The sequence below is a fragment of the Eublepharis macularius genome, chromosome 16, assembly GCF_028583425.1.
Source record: "Eublepharis macularius isolate TG4126 chromosome 16, MPM_Emac_v1.0, whole genome shotgun sequence".
Classification (NCBI taxonomy): domain Eukaryota; kingdom Metazoa; phylum Chordata; class Lepidosauria; order Squamata; family Eublepharidae; genus Eublepharis; species Eublepharis macularius.
In genome coordinates this window covers 27,652,815-27,674,304 of record NC_072805.1, presented here as the reverse complement: position 1 = coordinate 27,674,304, position 21,490 = coordinate 27,652,815, and the positions used below count along the sequence as shown (strand labels likewise).

Here is a 21,490-nt window from a genome sequence, read left to right as displayed (position 1 = left end):
TGCCATTGCCTGCCTCTGCAACCCTGGTCTTCCTTGGAGGTCTCCCATCCAATTACTACCAAGGCTGCCCCTGTTTAGCTTTTGAGATCCGACAAGATCAGGCTCACCTGGGCTATCCAAGTTAGGGATAGCATGATCCAAAATGGTGATTTGCAGCAAAATCCTAAGCCGAGTTACTCCAGTCTAAACCCATTGAAATCAACGGGCTTAAGCTTTAGTCACTCTATTTAAGATTTTACTGTTAATAATTTTCAGGGGATTTTTTAATTTAATTTAATTTTTTTTAAAAAAATTAATGCTCATAATTTGGGAAGTATGCAGGAAGTGACTATTTTATGCTATTCAGTGGCTAGGAGCTTGAACGACTTTTTAAAAGATTCTTTCACAGCAGATAAGTCCATCTACATCCATTGCTAAATAAAACCTCCATGTTCAGGGACAGTGTACCTCTGAATACCAGTTCTTGAGGATAAATTGTGGGGGTGGGGGGAGTCATCATCTTCATGTCTTGCATGTGAACTCCTGAAAGCTGCTGTTGAAAACAGAATAGTGGACTAACTGTGCCTTGATATGATCCAGCCAGGTAATCCTTCTGTCTTCATATCCTCTCCTTTTCTGCTCTAAAGATGGTGTAAGATCTCTAACCCAGTTTGATGCTTTCTACTAATTCATCTCTTCCTGCTGAGGCAGAATGCTGAACAGATGCAAAACAGTTGCGGCAGGATGTTGTGAGGCGCCATACCTCGGCACAATAGTCATTACAGTCTCTTATATAAATTCACTGCGAGGATTTAGTGAAACCCTTCAAAGCTGTGACTGCTGTACCGTATCAGTACTTTCCAATCTCCCCCTCTCCCTCTCTCATTGTGCGTGACCCGTCAGAAATTGGAAGGCTTAATTTTCCAGTTTGGTTTCTTTTACCAGTAATGCATTAATAAAACAACTATATGAAAATGGACCAACATAAAAGCTTTCCTGGAGATCTGTTGCGGAGTCCTAAATCACCATTTTGTTTAATGCACTGTTGGAACAATTTACTGCAGCTCTTTCTTGTTAGTCAAGCTGCCTTCTATGTTTAGGCTGCATAATGTACCTGCACATTCTCATTTGCAAGCTCTGCTTAGCTGTCAGATCAAAGTTGTTTTGTTAGAAACCAATGATGTCAATCCATAAAGCAATCAATCTCTCTGTTTTTGTTTGTTTTTTCAAGCACTTTACCGGCAAAGGTAATTTGTTAACCAGATATTGTCCGATTTACTGCATTAAGACATGAGCAGGTGACACTTTTACTTAATTAACAAGTAGAGTTTCTTAATCTAAGAATGTTTGTTGCATCACGTTAAAAAAGAAAACTAGCCCTGCCCACTTAATGTATTGACAGAATCAGCAGCAGCCGCTATGAAATACAACTCAAGCTGTCCAATAAACGTGATGGATTGTCTAATTAACTCTTGATTTGTAGTCATTTTTGTTTTTTTTTCTCCAAATGATTCTACCTACTGATCTCAATGACGGCTCCCAACCTTCATGCTAAGAGCAGATAGCGAATTACCCCTTAGGCTATATGTTTCCTGACTCTTGGTCTATCATTTTTGTCTTAGAAATTGTAATGCTATAACGCTATTCTCAAATCTTCTGGGATTAGATAGCTGCTGTTTGCAATGGACTGCTTAGATTGTCTTGCAATACAGTGGCCGATTCCACACACGTTGGATAATGCACTTTCAATGCGCTTTAGCTGTCGTTTGGAAGTGGATTTTTTGTTTCACACTCGAAAAATTCCATTCCAAATGATCTCTAAAGAGGATTGGAAGTGCATTATCCAACGTGTGCAGAATCAGCCATAGTGTGTGTGGGGGAGGGTTCTCCCCACCATTGCACCTGGTTAATTTATTTCATTATTGTTTATTGTATGTTGATTTTAGAATTGTTGTTTTCTTGTTTTTATTGATTTTAACTTGTTCACCACCCAGAGCCCCTGAGGATGGGGGGTTTATAAATTGAAATATAAATAAAATAAATAAAAATAAATTCAGGCCATACCAATGCCTTTATGTACATTTCAAAGATCTCCATTTTGTAGGTTTTCCATCGATCGGAACACTGACCTTGAGAGGCAGTTCAACATTAATACGCAAGATGGACGGATAACTTTGGCAACCCCACTGGACAGAGAAACCAGCGTGTGGCATAACATCACCATTGTGGCAACAGAAGACAGTAAGTGGGTGTAAATTTGTGCTGAGATTTTTTTCTTTAATGATTGGGTAGTGTGCTTCTGGATTCTGATAGCGGTTCAATGAACAAGCTAGGCAGAAACTTGATTTATAATGCTGGTCGTAGAAAAGGCTTGGCTGCAGCATCGTGTGTGTGTGTGTGTGTGTGTGTGTGTGTGTGCGCGCGCATGTGCACACATTTAAAAAAATGAGAAACATCACTAAAAGGAAAATATACCTACAAGAGTTAGGATGGTGTGGAAAACTCACCAAGTAATTATTTTAAGGCACTGATTTGTACCTTCGGCTAACTGCAGATTTCTATTCAGATATATTCACACTTTGTCTTTTCTTTTTCCTGAAATTGTGAGTACATAATACGGGGATGTTATAGTGCAACCCATCTCTTGTCCAAAACAATGTTCAGATATAACTCAGAATGTAACCATCTGCAGGCATATAGGGCTCTACCCTAATAATGTCAGGTTGCTTTCTTGGTGAAGAGTATGTATGTATAAAGTCACAGCTGATTTATGGTGATGCCATAAGGTTTTCAAGGCAAGAGACAAACTGAGGTGGTTTGCCATTGCCTGCATTGCCTGGACTTCCTTGGTGGTCTCCCATTCAAGCACTAACTAGGAGCAATCTTGCTTAGTTTCCAAAGTCTGACAAGATGGGGCTAGCCTGGGACATCTGGGTTAGGGAGATGAAGAGTATACTCTTGGCTTTCCCCCCAGAACATGTCTTGATTGCTGTCCTGTTCTCTTTGATTTCACTAAGCAAATGGTTGAAACACACAAACATGAAAATAGTGTTGCTTAGAGGTGTGGTGATGGAGAGTGCCCTCAAGTCATTGCTGACTAATAGCGACCTCTGCTAGGATTTTCATGGCAAGAAACTAACAAAGGTGGTTTGCCATTCCCTGCCTCTGCAACCCTGCTCTTTGTTGTTCTCCTATCCATCCAATTACTAGCCAAGGTCGACTCTGCTTAGCTTCTGAGATCTGATGAGATCAGGCTCATCTGGGCTATCCAGGTCAGGGCATTTAGAAGTGTGCACTTCAATAAAAATGTATATTAATTTCATGTCTGGATTGCAGGGAGAGTGTTGGCTTTAACTAGTGGTACAGGTCAAGTCCTGGAGTTACCCTGGACCTCTGCCTTGACCTATCTGGGTGAGCCCTTGTGCCCCGGGCACAAGCTATCCAAGGTATGGCTGGAACCCAGCTGGCCAGGCATATGGAGCCTTCACCAAGCCTAATAACCCCCGCCGTCACACGTGAGGGGCCATACTTGTACAGGAGGTCCCATGCGGCAGTCTCAGCCGGCAGCCATCAAACCATACCAGTGATCCTGACAGACCCCAATTCCCCTTCAAATGGGGATGTGCCAAGAGTGCTCACCAGCCAGCTCATTTCTCTTAAACCCTATCCTACCATGGAGAACTTGTCTACAGCTCCACCACTAGCCAATTACAACCAGCCATACAAGAAGTACAAGGTAGGCAAAAAGCTTCCCACCACCAGCCAATTGGAGTGAGAAGGGAAAAAAAATCCTACATGGCCCTGGGAATCGGTGACCAGCTAAGCCTGTACTACTGTAGGGCAGGTGGGTGGGCCAAGCACAAGGCAATGCTGAGGAGGATTGGGCGGAGCCACTTTATAAGCCCTTGACACCACCCCTCCCTAGATCCCAGGATGCCTAGGAAGAGCGTACTGTGTCTCTCCCTCTGCCCGGGCAGCAAAGAACAGTCCCCGGCTTAATGTAGTTTTATCGCCAGCCGGGAGGGCCGCATTCTGTGCACTTTTAAGCACAATGCTAGGAAAAACCAGCAAGCAACCAATGTCCATCATGGCAAGCACGTGTGGGTTTGAGGAGGAAGTGGTCTCCAGCCTCAGAGTCCCCAGTTGCCACAAAACTTCATGTTATGCAGATTAGAGTGAAAATTGGAAAATCGGAGGACACAGGTATGTGTGGACTGGGTTGCCCATTCAGTGGCCTTCTGCTGCTGCTGTCCTTCACTTATGTGCCACCACAAGCCAACTGGGACTGTAGAAGTCAACCTAAGATAATGGGTCAAGGATGTCAAGCAATTGATTTGATCCAGTCTGTCCCTTGGTTCATTTCAGGCTTTGGGTCTGATAGAAGCCTGTAAAATAATCATGACTGCAGTTTTAGCTGAGACTGAACTACACAGGTACAAAGAGATCATAGTTAAAAGGGCTTGCACCTACATTACCTTTCTCACTGAGATCAAAGACAGATTTCACACTGCAAGCGAAAATACGATATAATCAACAGCCAGGACAGTCACTGAGCAAAGTACAATAATGAACAACAGTTAGGACAGATACAACAGGGTGTGGTAGCAGAAAATATGAAAAACAAGCAGAGATGAAATCTTTGGGAAACAAAGCGTAGCTAATTTACACAGCATGTTGAGCAACATGCAAAACTCCTTAGTAGGTGCATGTCTATACCAGAAGACTGTTCTCAACAGAATAGAGTATGGACTCAGAGCTGCCAGCAGGGTCCAATGCTGACCATGTTTGTATGGGGCTGGTTTGGTCCATCCTTTCCTTTTAAACTTTAAAGGGGTATGAGGCTTCCAGAGGCCAAGTCTACCCACACACGCATCCAAATCTAGAATAATGGCCTGTAGACCTCCGGATTCTCAGCTATTAGAAGTCTCCGATCTCTTTAATTTTTAAAGTATTATTTTCAGTGGCAGTAGAACATAATGATGCTTTAAAATTTAAAGAGATGGGATACATTGATGATCATCTGTTTGCTGGGGCCAGCTTCCTCTTCCTCCACACTTCTGGCCTTCCCAGATCCTGGTACACTCCAGAAATTCTCAGAGATACATTTTTGTACTCACAGAATTTTGGGGATGCTGCTGGTGGGAGAACCAGGAGAAGGCCCAACAGCACAGCCACAGTGAGTGACAATGTCAGTATGGAAAGCTTGGGCCAGTTCAGTCCTTTATTTATTTATTTTATTTACTTACGTCATTTATAGTCCACCTTTCTCACTGAGACTCAAGGCGGATTACACAGTAGGAGGTTAATACAATCAGTATCAAGTAAGTACATTTCAATACAATACCATAAGGTAAACATATACAAGTTTAAAGACATAGCATTAGCAAGGATCCAAGACATAGTAGAGATACTGGAGCAAAACATAATCAGTTCTAGGACTAACATTAGACAGCATGGAGCGATGGTTGTACATAGGAGTACATATTTAAAGCAGCAGATAGATGCTGATTCCACACACGTTGGATAATGCACTTCCAATCCTTTTTAGAGACCATTTGGAACTGAACTTTTCGCGTGTGAAACAAAAAATCCACTTCTAAACGATTGCTAAAGTGCATTGAAAGTGCATTATCCAACGTGTGCGGAATCAGCCAATATATGAGGCAAAAAAGGTGATGAAGTCTATGATCCCCAACTTGTTAGTGAAGCACCCGAGACCCCATCCCTTTCCCTTATAAAACCAAAGTGTCATGGAAGGAAGGGCCAGTCTACCTCAGGGTCTCTGTACACAAGGATGCTCAAGTGAAGGGAGACACAATGTTAGCCAGGAATTGTAGTGTAAAAAGACAGCTCGGAAGGCACAGTCATTTTCACCTCTCTAGAGCCAGCACAGCAAAGATCACTCTTCAAAGGGTTTGTTTATTTCATCTTCGCCTCACTGAAGGCTCTGTCAAGTTCCCCTCCCCTTTGGGGAGGCGAAGCGTAAATAAACAAACCCTCTGAGAAGTGATCTTTGCCGTGTGGGCTTTAGAGAGGTGAAAATGACAGAGCCTTCCAATTTGTTTTTTTACTCTACGGTTCCTAGCTAACATTGCATCTCCCTTCACTTGAGCACTCTCATGTAATGCGTATCGTTTAGAGAGACTCTCAGACTCAGCTGTTAGTTTGCATCTCTTGTTCCTTTAAATTTTAAATGGGCATTATGTTCTTTGAGGCCAGGTCTACTTCTCCAGAGATCATAATACTTTAAAAACCTTTAAAATATCTTTAGAACCTTTAAAATACAAAGAAAAGAGAGGCTCTGGCTAACAACTGTTTCCCTGATCAGATTTCTTTCTGCCCCACCTTTCCTCCCTGTTCCTGCTGCCATTGGGAGATGAACCTGAAATTCCTGAATCAGAGGAGGCAGGAGGCAGAATCCCAAACTGGTACCATTACTCCCAAAAAACTGGGATTAAGTGCCCTCCCTGAAATCTGGCTCCAAAATTAATATGGACTTCCTTTCAAATGCATAGCTCTAAACATTACCCAGTTTCCTTCCATACTACAATCTCTATCCTACATGGCTCTTTTCCCATGCAGGTCCCATGATTCCGATTAGCTTTGTTGGGGGTAGTCAGATGGGACCCCTCTCCCTTTTCTATATGCAAAAAAGCTGGTTGGATCTCGCTGTCTGCTTCCGAACTGATTATATTTTCTTTTGCATCATTATCTCTTATGTTCTATGATAATTCCTTGGTTTTATTTCTAGACTTTCAGTGTTCCCTTGAAAAAGGGCCAAAATATAAATATAAAGTTATCTGTGAAGAAATTATTAATATCCAGTGTTGCCACAAAGACATTAAATCAGACTTTCTTTGGCCAGAGAAATGCATAACTAACTTCAGGTGTACAAGGAGTATCTGTGTTTCTAATTTTTAAACTGTAATTTCTCTTCATGTCACATAATAAGTTCATTTTGGAACTGATAAGACGATCAAAAGTAGTATACATATAGGGCAGGGTGAGGGTCTTTCCATCACATGACCAAATGTTTTCATGCTCCAAAAACAAAGGAGTTGTTCCGCATCCAGATTAAAAGTTTCTAAAATATCAGCAAGAACTCTCTCATTCCCCATCTGACCCAAAGGCTTTCTCTACACAGAGGTCAAAAACGACTGAACTTGATTGCCTTTTGTTTGAAAAATCTATTGTAATAATGAGCTTTCGAGTACCATGAGTTGAATTGTGACATTGAATGAATCCCATCGCAAATGAATGGATGTTAATACAATGTAAAGTATGTGCTTTAGTAGCTAAAAATAAAGTCCAGGATTTTAAAATCAAGATTCAGAAGTAATATTGTATTATAAGTGTCCGTAGACAAGATCGGGGCAGTGTTTTTTGTTTTGTTTTGGAGGGGCGGGGTATTGCTGCAGGGCACATTTCCTTCTAAATATTGGGGCTTCTTTCCCCAGTACTGTCAGGGCTCGTCCTGGGCAGTGGGCACTGCTGCATTGGGCGCCGGGGTGCCTGACTCTAACACTGGGGGGTCATCAGGGATACTGCAGGACCCTGCTCTGTGGAAGGAGGGGTGGTATACATCACCCTGACTCCCTCTCAGTCCACTCGCCGGCCTGCTCAACCTGACCCAGCCACCACTCTCACTTCCCTCCATCTCTACCTTCACCAGCCTTCCTTTTCCTCCTTGCATATTCCCACTCCTTTGTTTCCAATCACCTCCACTCCATCACTCCTCCTGCACAACCCACCATGAACTCTCTCCTGAGTCAGCTTTTATAAGGTTTTCTCCACCTTCCCCCCCACCCTTCCATCCAGGCTCCTTCCCTCTCCTGATGCTGCCCAGCTGTGCCTGCCCTCAGGTGTTCCTTCTCTTTCATTCACTCCTCCTTGCATTCCCTGCCTCTCTTGCAAGGTGGGGCTGAATGTATCCCAGTTGGGGCTTCCCTCAGGTGTGCCTCCTTTCCCTCTTCCCTTCTCCCTCAATCTTTCCTGCAGGACAGGGCTGGCAGGACCCTTCCAGGTGATGCAGCGCAGCCTCCTCTGTGCAGCCTCCTCCAGCCCAGCTCATGAAGAGCTGGGCTGGTCTCCTGGAGTTCAGCCAGCTCCTCCTGGAGTTCAGCCAGCTCCTCCAGCCCAGCTCATGAGGAGCTGGGCTGGTCTCCTGGAGTTCAGCCAGCTCCCTTCAGTGGCTGAGGTTGCTGGTTTCTCCTAGGGCTTGGACAGGGGCTTCCAGTACCTCTACTCCCTTGTTGGCACTCTGGACAGGTGTGGGTGCCTCTTGCCCTTTGGGGTGGGGTTGGGTGGCATGCCCCTAGCTGGTCTCTCTCTCTGGTTCCCTTTTCCCTTCCCTTGCTGTTGTCTGGAGCTGTACCCCCTCCCTGGGGCTTCCTATGCCTGCCGCCGGCATTCCATCGGCTTTCCAGTAAGGGGGCTGGGGCAAGTCCAGGGTGCTTGGGGTACTCATCCCCGGACAAGTACAAATTCATATTCTGGGACTAAATTTACAAGAACAGAAGACTTTATAATTTTGGTTTGGATCCAATTCAGTATATGCATAACATTTCTAGCATCATGCATAGTTCCGCTCATGCTCGGTCATTATGTGAGTGGCATTTTTTTTTGCACAAGTGCTAACGATTGGTTTGATGGCAACACTTCCACTTTTGCTATCAGTTGGGCAAGTGACAATTTATTTTAGGATATGGTGTCAAGTGATAATTTGTACTTTTCAAAAATAAACTGCTTTCCCAAAAGATATACAAGTGGAAAGATGTCTTGGGATCCAAGGTATATAGTGCACTGTGTAAAGTTGCTCCAGTCTAAGACCATCAAAATCAATCAATACTCACTCATACTTCATGAAATGTTAGTGAGTTATATAAAATATCTGTATGTTCAGGTGAAAAACTGGATATTGTCCTGCAAGTGGATACAATTTATAGGTAAGGGTAAAAAATAAGGCATTTTATGAGGAGTAAATATTTAGCAGAGTGAAGAGCAATGATGATTCCAAGCAAGTATCTTTTATTTGAGTTGAAGAAATGCTTCTCCTCATTTCATTGCTCAAACGTGTTAGTTCACCGTCTATACTTTAAAGGAGTCTTACTCCTTTAAAAATGGGTTTACAAAAATTTAAGGCTCTTTCCAGTCTTAAAAAAAGGAAATTAGCCGTGTATCTCATGAGTCTAACCTCATAACAATATTTGTCCTAACATCACATCTGAACCCATGTTGTTTATGGTTTCTCAAAGACTGTCTCAGAGATCCCATTTTCTATTCTGTATTCCATATTCCATTAAGATTCTGATTAAATGATAAACTGGTTTGGTAGTCTATGGAATTAATTCCTGTTTCTGAACTCCTGTAATTTACAGCCACTTTACATGTCCAGTATAATTTTTGGATCCATACATTTGCATGTGATAAGAGTGCTTTAATACAAGCTTCCCCGGATGTGATTTTATCTGTGCTTGTGATATCCATGGATTTCTGGTTGTCCTGTCCAGTATCCTTTCTGGGATTGGACAGCAGGGAGGGATTGAATTAATGTGGGGATTTTTTCCGAGCATCTATTGATGTCTGGGAAGTTCTGTTCCTCCACCCTTCACAACAGTATTCTAAAGGTAAACAGAGCTGGCAAAGATTGCCCCTGAGAGGGTTTGTTAATTTCCTCTTTGCCTTCTGGAGGTTCTCTCAATTATTAACAAACCCTCTGAGGAATAATCTTTGCCAGCTTTGTAGAGAGGTGAAATTAACAAACCCTTAGAGGAGCGATCCACCTGACTCTGTAGAAGGAGGTGAAATTCAAACTACGCTTCCCAGGTACCTTTGCGCCTCCCTTCACTTGAACTTCCTCGTGTAATTCGTCCCATGTGGTTTAGCTCTCAGAACTCTCTCAGCCCCACTCACCTCACAGGGTGATTGTCATGAGGATAATAATAACACACTTTGTAAACTGCTCAGAGGGGGTGTTAAGTTGTCCTAAGGGTGATAAATAAATCAAATTTGTTGTTGTTGTTGTTGTTTGCTTCATACTGATTTTTCTTACAGGTGAATTCTGGCAATATTTGTTAATTGGGAGCATAAGCTGATATATTAACCATAAATGATTTGTTTCTAGATTGGCCAAGGGTAAAATAAGATACTGTCAAGATGCTGGCAGCATCGGCCATACCCGTACCTGGGGGGTGGTGTTGGGGGGACTGGAGGTTATGACGTTATGATTATCTGTTGCAACTGTGTTTCTTCACTCTCCCAGGGTGTGAATTCTTCCTGGAGTTATCTCTTTTTGACTATGACTGCTCGTAGCTGCTGAGAAAGGAGCCCATATAACCCTGAACCTGTGTCCTCCCCTGTGCAGATAGTTCCCAGCAGAAGTAGCCAGCCTCTAGGAAGGGGGGGGGGTGTTAGTCTGTGAATGATATACGATGTCTTGATACCTGGTTGTGCCTCATTCCTGACAATGAACTCAGTAAGATCATGGCACCAGCAACTTTTCAGTAAAGCTCTTACTAACAAACAGTGAAATCTTTTGAAGGTTACTTCTCAGATCCTTACAGATACTCAGCTTGGTAGCCCTAGAAATACATTACGGACTACCAACAAAGCACGTTGTGGGGAAAAAATACAATGGGCTTAAGAAAGGGGAGGGCAGGCAGGCAGGCATTCGCTCCTCCTTCATCACTGATTCCAGCTGGTGAAGGAGGGGGGTGGGCATTGTCATCTGCTCCACGCCTGATCTGCCTGACCTCAGCCATGTGAAGGGATGGTGGGCTTTGCTACCTTCTCCTTGCCTGATACATGCCAAGTAAAGGGAGGGCAATGCCTCATTCTCTGTGCCTGACTATGTCTGGGTGAAGGGGAGTAGACATTGCTGCCTGCTTTGAGCCTGATCCCAGCTGGGTGTGGGTGTGGTTTCCCTCTGTATTCGACAGCTTGGTACAGGAACGGCCGATTTTGTTTGTCTGCCTCTGACTCTGGCAGGGTGAAGACAGGGTGGGCATTGCTACCTGTTCTGCTCCTTATCCCAGCTGGGTGAAGAGAAGAAGGGCATTGCCTCCTGCTCTGTGCCTGATCCCAGCCAGGTGAAGGTGCAAGGTGGGCATTACCACTTGCTCCACTCCTGATCCCAAATGGGTGATGGTGGGGGGTGGGCATTGCCACCTGCTCTACCACTAATACCAGCTGGGTTAAGGCAGGGGAGGGCATTGCCACCTGCTCCACTCCTAATACCAGCTAGGTTAAGGTGGGGGGTGGGCATTGCCACCTGCTCTGCTCCTGATCCCAGTCAGGTGAAGGAGGGCAGGCATTGTCACCTGCTCTGCGCCTGATCCCAGCTGGGTTAAGGTTGGGGGGTGAGCATTGCTTCCTGCTCTGCTCCTAATACCTGCTGGGTTAAAGCAATGGGTGGGCAAAGCTACCTGCTCTGCTTCCGATCCCAACTGGGTGAAGAGGGGCTGGGCATTGCCAAGTGCTCCACACCTAATACCAGCTGGGTTAAGGCAGGCAATGGGCATTGCCACCTGCACCGCTCCTAATACCAGTTGGGGTGAGGTGGGGGGGTGGGCATTGCCATGTGTTCTGCTCCTAATACCAGTTGGGGTGAGGTGGGGGGTGGGCATTGCCATATGTTCTGCTCCTTTTACCAGCTGGGTTAAAGTGGGGGGGGGGGCATTGCCATCTGTTCCACCACTAATAACAGCTGTGTTAAGGGAAGAGAAGACATTGCCACCTGCTCTGCTCCTAATACCAGCTAGGTTAAGGCGGGGGTTGGACATTGCCACCTGCTCTGCTGCTGATACCAGCTGGATTAAGGCAGGGGTTAGGCATTACCACCTGCTCTGTTCCTAATACCAACTGAGTTAAGGCAGAGGGTGGGCATTGCCACCTGCTCCACTCCTAATACCAGCTGGGTAAAGGCAGGGGGTGGGAATCGCCACCTGCTCCGCTCCTAATATCAGCTGGGTTGAGTGGTGGGCATTGCCACTTGCCTCACTCCTAATACCAGCTGGGTGAAGGCAGAAGGCAAGCATTGCCACCTGCTCCCATCCTGCTCCTGGCCTGGGGTTTTCTGGAGGGACATAGTGCCTTGCCTAGGCTTCCCTCTGTGGCAGCACCCTCTTGTGGTGCATCAGGGTATAAAGTGAGTTGTCTGAAATAAAGTTACTCAATTATATTGTAAGATTTTTTTGAGGGGAGAATCATTATGGGGATTTTTTTGCATGTAGTTTGACTATTGTGTGTGGCAGGGGGGAGGGGGGAGGATGGAACCACATCTGATGGTCATTTGTAAATTTAATAAAAACTAAACTCTCACCATGGATAATAAATCCTGCTCTGTGAAATGTTCTTTATATATTTAGAAGTAAATGCAACTGAGTTCTGAGATACTCCAAGGAACAGTGCAGAGGATTGGTGCCTTGACTGCAAAAGATGCTGTTAAAAAGCTGTTCTGAACTTCAGGCAGGTTAAGGACATTTCCTCATTGTTTTGCAGCTCTTCAACACAAAGGGGATATATATCCCAGGCAGACACCAGTAAGCAGACTCTGCCCTTAATATGTATATGTTCTTTCAATTAGCAATTGCACTCTACCCTACAAATTGTGTTTGTTGTCAGCTATAAAGGAAGACCACTTTTTCGCCCTGTAACCCTCTGGGACACACTAGCCATTTTTACTTGCAGGCAGGCTGCCAAATGGAGACTGCACACACTACGTGCTCTGAACAGGGCCTTAGATTTTATTAGTATACGCTTTGTAGCATCTGGTGGAGATAAATCTAGTTCGCAACCTAGCAATGGGAAATCCTTTTGTGCCTTTTCCAGGATGGCCTTCTCATCCCTCCGCACACTGAGCAGCTCTCACAATTCCGCTTGTTCTCAGCTGTCCATAGAGACTTTAACCAGAATATAAGGAAGGATCCTGAGGATGGTTTTCTTTAATGGTAAGAGAGAGAGTTCCTGAAGAACTACTGCCCGCGAAGCTCTTTTGCCATATTTGTCCACAGGCAGGATTACTGAGAGTTACCATGAGTCCTCCTACAGATGGTTTCCCTGCTGGCCTCTCTTCACACATTTATTTATTTTATTAATGCCATTTCTAATCCACGTTCTCCACTTTCCTGGAAAGAGTCTTCAGTGGCTCACAGTAAATTCAGGGAAAGGTATACCCAAGTTGTTTCATTAGAACAGGTATGCTGCTATAAGCCCTAGAGCACTTTAATACATGAACCTGCCTTGCCGTGCCACACTCACAGAATGAAGGTGTCTTTCTGGCACAATTTGTGACATCATTGTGGGCTAGAGTCTCCTCCCTCCTCCCTCCGTTTTGATGGTGCATATGTGCCATAAATAAAACACTTAGTATCTTGTGTCTTTCTTCAGAGATGCAGCTATATGACGCAACTGAACAAGTTCCATTGTGTTTTGTCTGTTCTCAGTAGAAGTGGGACCTTTTAAAACACCATGTGTGTACCCAATGAACCAGGTGGTGGAAAGTGCTATAAAGCCATCACGATTTATGGTGAGCCCTGCTCAGGTTTTCAAGGCAAGAGACTCACAGAAGTGATTTGCCACCATGGTCTTGCTTAGAGGTCTCCCATCCAATTACTAGCCAAGACTGGCCCTGCTTAGAATTCTGAGGGCCAAACTACAGTGATGAATGACATAGGTTGGACACTTGTCAGCTTCCCTCAAGTTCTGATGGGAAATGTAGGCATCCTGGTTTTGCAGCTTGGCTCTCCGATTGCTGTCCAATGGACTTTTCAACTGTCACTTGTCCAACATTCCGCCAAGCTGCCTACGGGCCAAGCTACACATGACGAATGACACTTGAATGGCAAGTGGATTGAGTGGAGGGCAAGTGAACAGAGAGAAATACACTTGCCATTCAAGTGTCATTCGTCATGTGTAGCTTGGCCCTACATTTCCCATCAAAACTTGAGGGAAACTGACAAGTGTCCAACCTGTGTCATTCATGACTTGTAGTTTGGCCCTGAGATCTGAGCCTGGGCTATCCAGGTCAGGGCTTTAGAACCAGAGACTTTCCTACATATCCCCCACAAATCTTGTGTGGAAACAAAATGAACTTTTCCATAAACTCTAGAATAGTATTTCTTCAAAGTATAAATAATGTTTTGCACAGTGTATATACTTAAGATGGGGTGTTTTTTAAGTGCACACTTCAAATCAGGAACACAAGCTCTTATTTATTTTATGAAGCCATTGCTTAAGAAGGTTACAATGCTCTGGAAAATTCTCCTATGTAAACCTCTTTGAAATCAGTAGGAACTGTGCAGGAATGGTTACAGGCTTTCGTGTTAGAGTAAAACAAGGCAATGAATAGATGGAATTCAAGTGCCGCTTCTTACTAATTGTCGCCGGCACCATGTCACAGTTTCTGCAGAAAAGCTACGCATGTGACATCTTTTAATTTCTCCACAAAACATGAAGGAAGGGTGGGGGGAGGTCACACATCTTCTTTGTCAGACCTACACCAAATACTTATTAACTTGTTTCCAATCTTGCTTACACCAGAGTAATGGAAGGTTGCTTACATTGGCAAGTCCCATAGATTTACATGAAAAGATGACAGCATCGGAATAAAGCTCCAGTTTATTTATTTTTTTAAAAAACTATAATGGAACTTAAGCATTTTAGTACAATCCCAACCAGTAGGCCTTGTGTAAACCATAGCATTTATCACCATAGAAAGATTGCTTTTCTGTGGAGAGACTGTGAAAATAATGATACCAAATGGAGCCATGTATTTGAGCTCCTGCTGGTTAAACTTTCTGGATTTCCAGCATAATTATATTCCATTTACAGTGAAACAAAGGCTGGAATCCACAGTGTATCTGGAAAATCCTTGCTTAGCTGAAGCAGAATGATTAGTGTGTATGCATGCGTGTACGTTTGTACATATGTGTGTGCATGTGCGTGCGTGTGTGTGTGTGCATGTGTGTAGATTTCAGAGAGGGGTTCTTCATGCTGGAAAAAAAATGCAGTAAAATGCTGTTATATCTTTAATTGTGACTTATGCTTGTGAGAGGTAAATTTCTGCTATGGAACAAATTGTTCCTGCAGAACATGTGAGAAATATCATCATTGGAACTGATAAATGGCAATCTCAGCAAATTATCACTGAATATTTATCAAGTGTTTTAATTACTGGAGAGCCAGCAACATAGCACATGAGATGGAGCTTGGATGGTAATCTCACACGTGTGACAGTTAAACTTTTACTGAATCTTAAGCAATATAAAAGTTCTGGACCACAAAATGTCTCCTGATGCTCTAAGTCTGCTGCTATTTGTTGTAAGACATCTTTCACACAACCATCTTCCCAGGTGAAATTCTTTTGTACTAGTCTAGCATCCAGAAGAAGTATGTTGTATGGAAGGTTCCATACCCTTCTGTTCTGTTACTAACATGTTTTAGATTTCTGTCCAAAACATGGTGTTCACTGCCTCTGTTGGGAGTATGTTCTCTCTCTCTCTCTCTAATGGAATATGGAATAATAATGGAATATCTTTAAACTGTGATTGCAAGGATTTTATAACAATAATGGCTATCTAAAACCACCCTTAGGCTGAACCACTTCACATACATTCTTGGGAGTAAATTCTATTGTACTCAGTGGGACTCATTTGTGAATAAACCTGGATGGAATCAATCTGCTATCAGTTCAATAAAATCATTCTGTATTGTTTGTTAGCATCTATCCATTTTGCTAGGAGATCAAGGAAGCATCTATTGGCACATTTCCCCCTCACAACAACTTTGTGAAGTAGGTTAGGTGAGAGTTACTAATCCAGGGCTACCCTAGTATTTGAATCCCAGTTCAAATATACCCCCTACTGTCTTGTATGCCACATCAGCAGTTTATGGGAAGCTGATCAAATAATATGAGGACAAAGATGGTGCTGAGACTTTTGGCTCTAGTGTAACCTCTATTGTGTGGGTTCTATGGGGCTAATTTAGGAAGAAAACTTTCACACAATTTTAAGTTTTAAAGTTTTTTTTGTCACCAAACCTTTTAACAATCAGAACAGTACAACTATACAACTATTTTTTCTTCTCTTGAACCAAACTTATTTGTTTATTATTTATTTATTTGATTTGATTTATACCCCGCCCTCCCCACAGATGGGCTCGGGGCAGCTAACAACATTCAAAAAATACATCAAAAGTAAAAAAAAAAGCCATAACATCAATAATAATTTTTAAAAAGTCATTAAAATAGTCCAGCAGCAGGCTATTTAAACAAATATTGGGAGTCTGTATATGGGCATAGCAGATGGCCGAGGTCAGCCGCAGAGGAAGTGTCTTTGAAAGCTACTCAGGCTAAACTGCTCAACTTGTCAGATCCCACCAAACTATAGAGTCTTTTGGCAGAATCCTTCCAATTATGAAGCAACTGGAACCCAGGACTTTCAGCCATGCAAGAACAATACAATCCCCGTAATAACACCAACCAAACACAACACACACACACCACTTTTAGTCACTATTGTTCACATCCAGTATTTCTGATTTCCTTATTCAAGGTGATAAGAGCACATTAATTGTTATCAAGCTCCCAGCAACCAGCTTGTTCCTCAGCTGCCTGGCGTACTGACTACTGGGCTAAACTAATTAGCTCATAGGGGTTATAGTAGCACAGAAGGTTTCTTTCAGTGATGACTCTGTTTCTCTTCTTCTTTTGTAATGTAGTACCTGGATGTCTCTTCACCAGCCTGATGCTTAACTTCCGCAAGCGTTTGGTGTAGTGGTTAAGAGTGTGGGACTCTAATCTGGAGAGCTGGGTTTGATTCCCCACTCCTCCACTTGAAGCCAGCTGGGTGACTTTGGGTCAGTCGCAGCTTCTAGGAGCTCTCTCAGCCCCACCCACCTCACAGGGTGTTTTGTTGTGGGGATAATAATAACATCCTTTGTAAACCGCTCTGAGTGGGTGTTAAGTCATCCTGAAGGGCAGTATATAAATCAAATGTTGTTGTTGTTATTTGCTCAGAGCAGCTGTGGCAAGAAGATGTTGAGGAACTGTCAAGTGAACACAGATACAACATCTGCCCCTCCGCTTTGGACCATTGCAACTTTTCAAATGAGAGCCGCCTATATATCTTTTTGCTGGTTTGATGCCATTGTCTCCTGGAGCTTTTCCTCTGTATTGCTGTTTTAATTGCCTTGATCAATGTGGTGAGCCTGCTGGAATGTTTGGCATTCACTCACCTCACAGGGTGTTTTGTTGTGGGGATAATAATGACATACTTTGTAAACTGCTCTGAGTGGGCATTAAGTTGTCCTGAAGGGCGGTATATAAATCGAATGTTGTTGTTGTTGTTGTTGTTAACAGTACCTGTCGGAATGAGAACGCTCCATGCATGCTCGCCAAGGTTGAGGAAATAAGAAATCAGACATTGGGCCTTGTTGACACTGAGATGGGAGTGAACCATGACGAAGTTCAAATGATGCAATACTCCCCTATATCCCCCCCAAAGTCTCTGCACACTGAAAATGACATGTCACAGAGAAAGCTGCTATTTAATTATTATAACTTCAGTGATGGAATTCAAGTTAATGTAAATGGGATTCCAAGGCGGTCTCTCATCAAGGTGCTTATCAGACACTTACTGACTCCAGCAAGTTTGTTGTATCATGTGCCATTCACTCTGTCTAGAGCCAAGAACCTAAACTACACTAAGTTAGAACTCTTTCCCTATATGGAGAGGAACTTATTGGAAGTATAGATATTCAGTCATCTGAACTCACAGCCTGTTTTCTAAAGCCCCAGCACAGATTTACCACTTCAATGAAAACTAAACCAGAATAGCAGAAGAGTTGTAGAACAGGGCTCAGTTAAAGATAAACCTGAGCCTCTGAACTTGTATTTATTGAGGTATTTATATATTTCATTTATATTCTCTCTTGTAGAGGCTTGAGGTGGGTTTCAAAACTTAAACATAATGCAGTAAAAACATAAGAACAATAAAAAACAATACATGTATGTTCTTAAGTTTTGATATTGTCAGGCAGGCCATTGTACCAAGTGAGGAGCACAACAGAGAATGCTGAGAGACAATGACGAGCCCAGGGTAACACAGTGAGTCTCATAGCTGAGCAGAGATTTGAATTTGGGTCCTTCCATTTAAAGTCCAGCAGTCTAGACAAAAGTTCTTCTGCCGATGCAAGTTGCAGTCACACAATTCCAACACAACTTTTAGTAATAGAGACTCAGTTCTGAAATCAAATCAGCTGAACTCTCCTCTGTTTCTGTGGTGTCTTATTTCATGTTGTAACACATACCGTGTTGTAATTCTGGCAACAGAACAAAGACACACTCCCCCCCCCCGGTCAATTTCTTTTCCTATTCTGCAGCTACACCGATATGAAGCATCACATTGATTTTATAAGACAAAATAGTTCACTCAAAAGGACTTTGACCTCACTTCAGAATTGTTCTTAAGTAGAAACTAGAGGTGTATGAGAGAAATTCTGTTATTAAAGCACAGCAAAGGAGAATAGTGAAAATCATTGGCCCTGTGAATTGATTCCTTCATGTTTCCTTTTTTAAAAAATGTATCCAGCTTCACTCTAGGGAAATGGCCCTCTGTGAGCCCAGAATGATATTAAACTAGTAACATAAAGTGGATCAAACTCCAAAGGAAACTAGTTTGTTGGCCAATTGTCCCTTTCATATCTTAGGAATACCCTATTGCATTTAAGATCTAAAAAAGGCAACCATGTTCTTTTTTTACATGGCAAGAAACTGTAACTCCATATCATTTTCATATATGGCTGAAACTGAACCTGGTGAAGACAGAGGTCCTGCAGCTGGGACGGGGGCTGCCAGATGTTGGGATCCAGCTCCCTGCCCTGGATGGGACACCACTGGCAACTTTGCCAGTGGTAAAGAGTCTGGGTGTGCTCCTGGATGCCTCCCTATCGATGGAGGCCCAGGTCACGGTGGTTGCCAAGTCTGCATTTTTCCATCTTCGTCAGATCAGGCAACTTGCCCCCTACCTGACGCCCCAGGACCTCGCTACAGTGATCCATGCAACGGTCACCTCCAGGCTAGATTTCTGTAACTCACTCTACGCTGGGCTACCCCTGGGCCTGATCCGGAAACTACAACTGGTCCAGAATGCGGCAGCACAGGTCTTGACTGGTATACCTTACCAGTCACACATCACAGCTGTCCTGCACCAGCTGCACTGGCTTCCAGTTGAATTCCGAATCAGGTTCAAGGTATTGGTTCTTACCTTAAAAGCCCTGAGCAGGTTGGGACCAGCATATCTTCGGGACCGCCTCTCCCTGTATGTTCCCCGGAGACCACTTCGATCAGTGGATAAATGTTTAGTGGTGGTCCCCAGCCCTAAGGAAGCCCGCCTCACTTCAACCAGGGCCAGGGCCTTTTTAGTCCTGGCCCCAGCCTGGTGGAACACTCTGTCAATGGAGACCCAGGCCCAGTGGGACATATTATTGTTCCGCCTGGCCTGTAAGACAGAGCTGTTCTGCCAGGCGTTCGGTGGTTGAAGGGGGTGGTGCCATGTCGGCCTCCCATCTTTGGGGTGGGGGAGGGTTCTCCCCACCATTGCACTTGGTTAATTTATTTCATTATTGTTTTGTATGTTGATTTTAGTATTGTTGTTTTCTTGTTTTTATTGATTTTAACTTGTTCACCTGAGCCCCTGAGGATGGGCAGTATATAAATTGAAATATAAATAAAATAAAATAAAATGGTAAAGTTCTCAGTACTTTACAAAGAAATTGACTAGATACCCACATATTTATTTATTTATTTGCTTCACGTATATCCCACTTTTCTCCCCATTGGGGACCAAACATGTCTTACATTCCCCTTTCTTCCATTTATCCTCATAACAATCCTGTGAGGTACGTTAGGCTCAAGATCACCAAGGAAGCTTTAGTGGCAAGTCAGAGATTTGAATCTGGGTCATCCAGATCCTAGTCCAATATTCTGTTTGTTATCCCACAGCCTTTTCCACATGCTCACTTACCACGGGTTTTCTGGGTCTTCAGCCCACGAGGAATGAATCTACTTTGGACTTCTATAGTTCTGCATTTGATGGAATTGAACTGAAGTGGTGTCTGGTTTTTATTAGACATGGGCATGAACCACAAAAAAAATGAGCCATGCGGTTCTTGGTTCGTGGGTTTCCACGAACCAGGAACCATGAACTCTCACAAACTGGGGCAAGTTCCCGAACCACTTTGTGGTTTGTGAGGGTAAATGCCCCTTTCCAGCTGCTTAGCAGCAGGGAAAGGGGCATTTCATTGTTTAAAGGGACCTTTCCTGCCACTTGCAAGAAGCAGGTCCCTTTAAACTATCAGCTGGCAGGAGGGGGGAGTCCCCCCACTGCCTGCCAGCTGATAGTTTAAAGGGACCTGCTGCTTGCAAGTGGCAGGGCTCTTTAAATGGCCCAAACCCCACATAACCCAGCCCCAGCCCCCCACCCCCTCAGCCCCAGTCCCACACTTACCTTGTCTCATGGCTGTGGCTGCCCTGCATGCCCACAACCTCCTCCCACGAGGGGCGGGAAGGCCATTTTTGGCCTCTTCTGCTGCTGCGCAGGCCCGCAGAGCAGCAAAGGAGGCCGAAAATGGCCTTCTTGGCCCTTAAATTGCCACCAAAGTGGCCATTTGCAGGGTGGGATGGACATTTTTGGCCTCGTTTGCCACCATGCGGGCCCACAGACCAGTGGAGGAGGCAAAAAACAGCCTTCTCACCCCTCAAATGGCCACTGTGTCAGCCATTTGAGGGGCAGGAAGGCCATTTTCAGTCTCCCCTGCTGCTGTGCAGGCCCGCACAGCGGCAGAGGAGGCCAAAAATGGCCTGCCCACCCTTCATATGAGGAGGGGGAGGAGGTCACGGAGAAGAAAACTATCAGCTGGCAGGCAGCAAGGGGGGATTCCTGTTTGCAAGCAGCAGGAAAAGTTTAAAAAGCCATTTCCCTGGGGAAATGGCCATTTAAACTACTCTTTAATATGAACCAAATGAACCAGTAGACCAGTTTGTGGAAGTTTGTGGAAATGAGCTTCCACGAACCAATGGTTCGCGGACTACGAACTGCGCTGGTTCATGGGTTTTTTTTGGCTCGTATTCAGGTTCATGCCTATCTCTAGTTTTGATTCCTGCACTTGAAAAATGCCCCGTCTCTGCTGCAGGCTTTCTGGGGAAAGATGTCAGAAGTTTTTTCAGTGTCCTTTTTGGTTTGAGTTTTGGGGGGGGGGGGGGTTGCACATGCATTACAACATTGTAAAACTTGAACATTAGAAAGGGTTAAGCTCTACCTCATCCAGTATGGACTCTGAACTTAACAAGAAAATTCTAGGTGTTGATTGGCTGAGGCGTTCTGGAGGAAAAATTTAAAATATTAAGTAAGATTTTTAAAAACTTTTTAAAAATGTTGCAATGTGTGCAGAACTCGGGGGATGCATCGAAGCTGTGTGGGGCCACAACGGATGAAAGTACCCCATGTGGAACAGG

The 21,490-nt window shown here is 44.0% G+C and overlaps 1 protein-coding gene across 1 annotated transcript in view; it reads left to right on the top strand.

Annotated features, from left to right (window-relative positions):
* Positions 1-21,490, top strand: part of CDH8 (cadherin 8) — a 348,996-nt gene that overhangs the window by 239,168 nt on the left and 88,338 nt on the right. Inside the window, exon 7 of the mRNA XM_055000337.1 lies at positions 2,084-2,220. Within this exon, the coding sequence (XP_054856312.1) occupies positions 2,084-2,220 (137 nt within the window). The remainder of the gene's footprint in view (positions 1-2,083; positions 2,221-21,490) is intronic.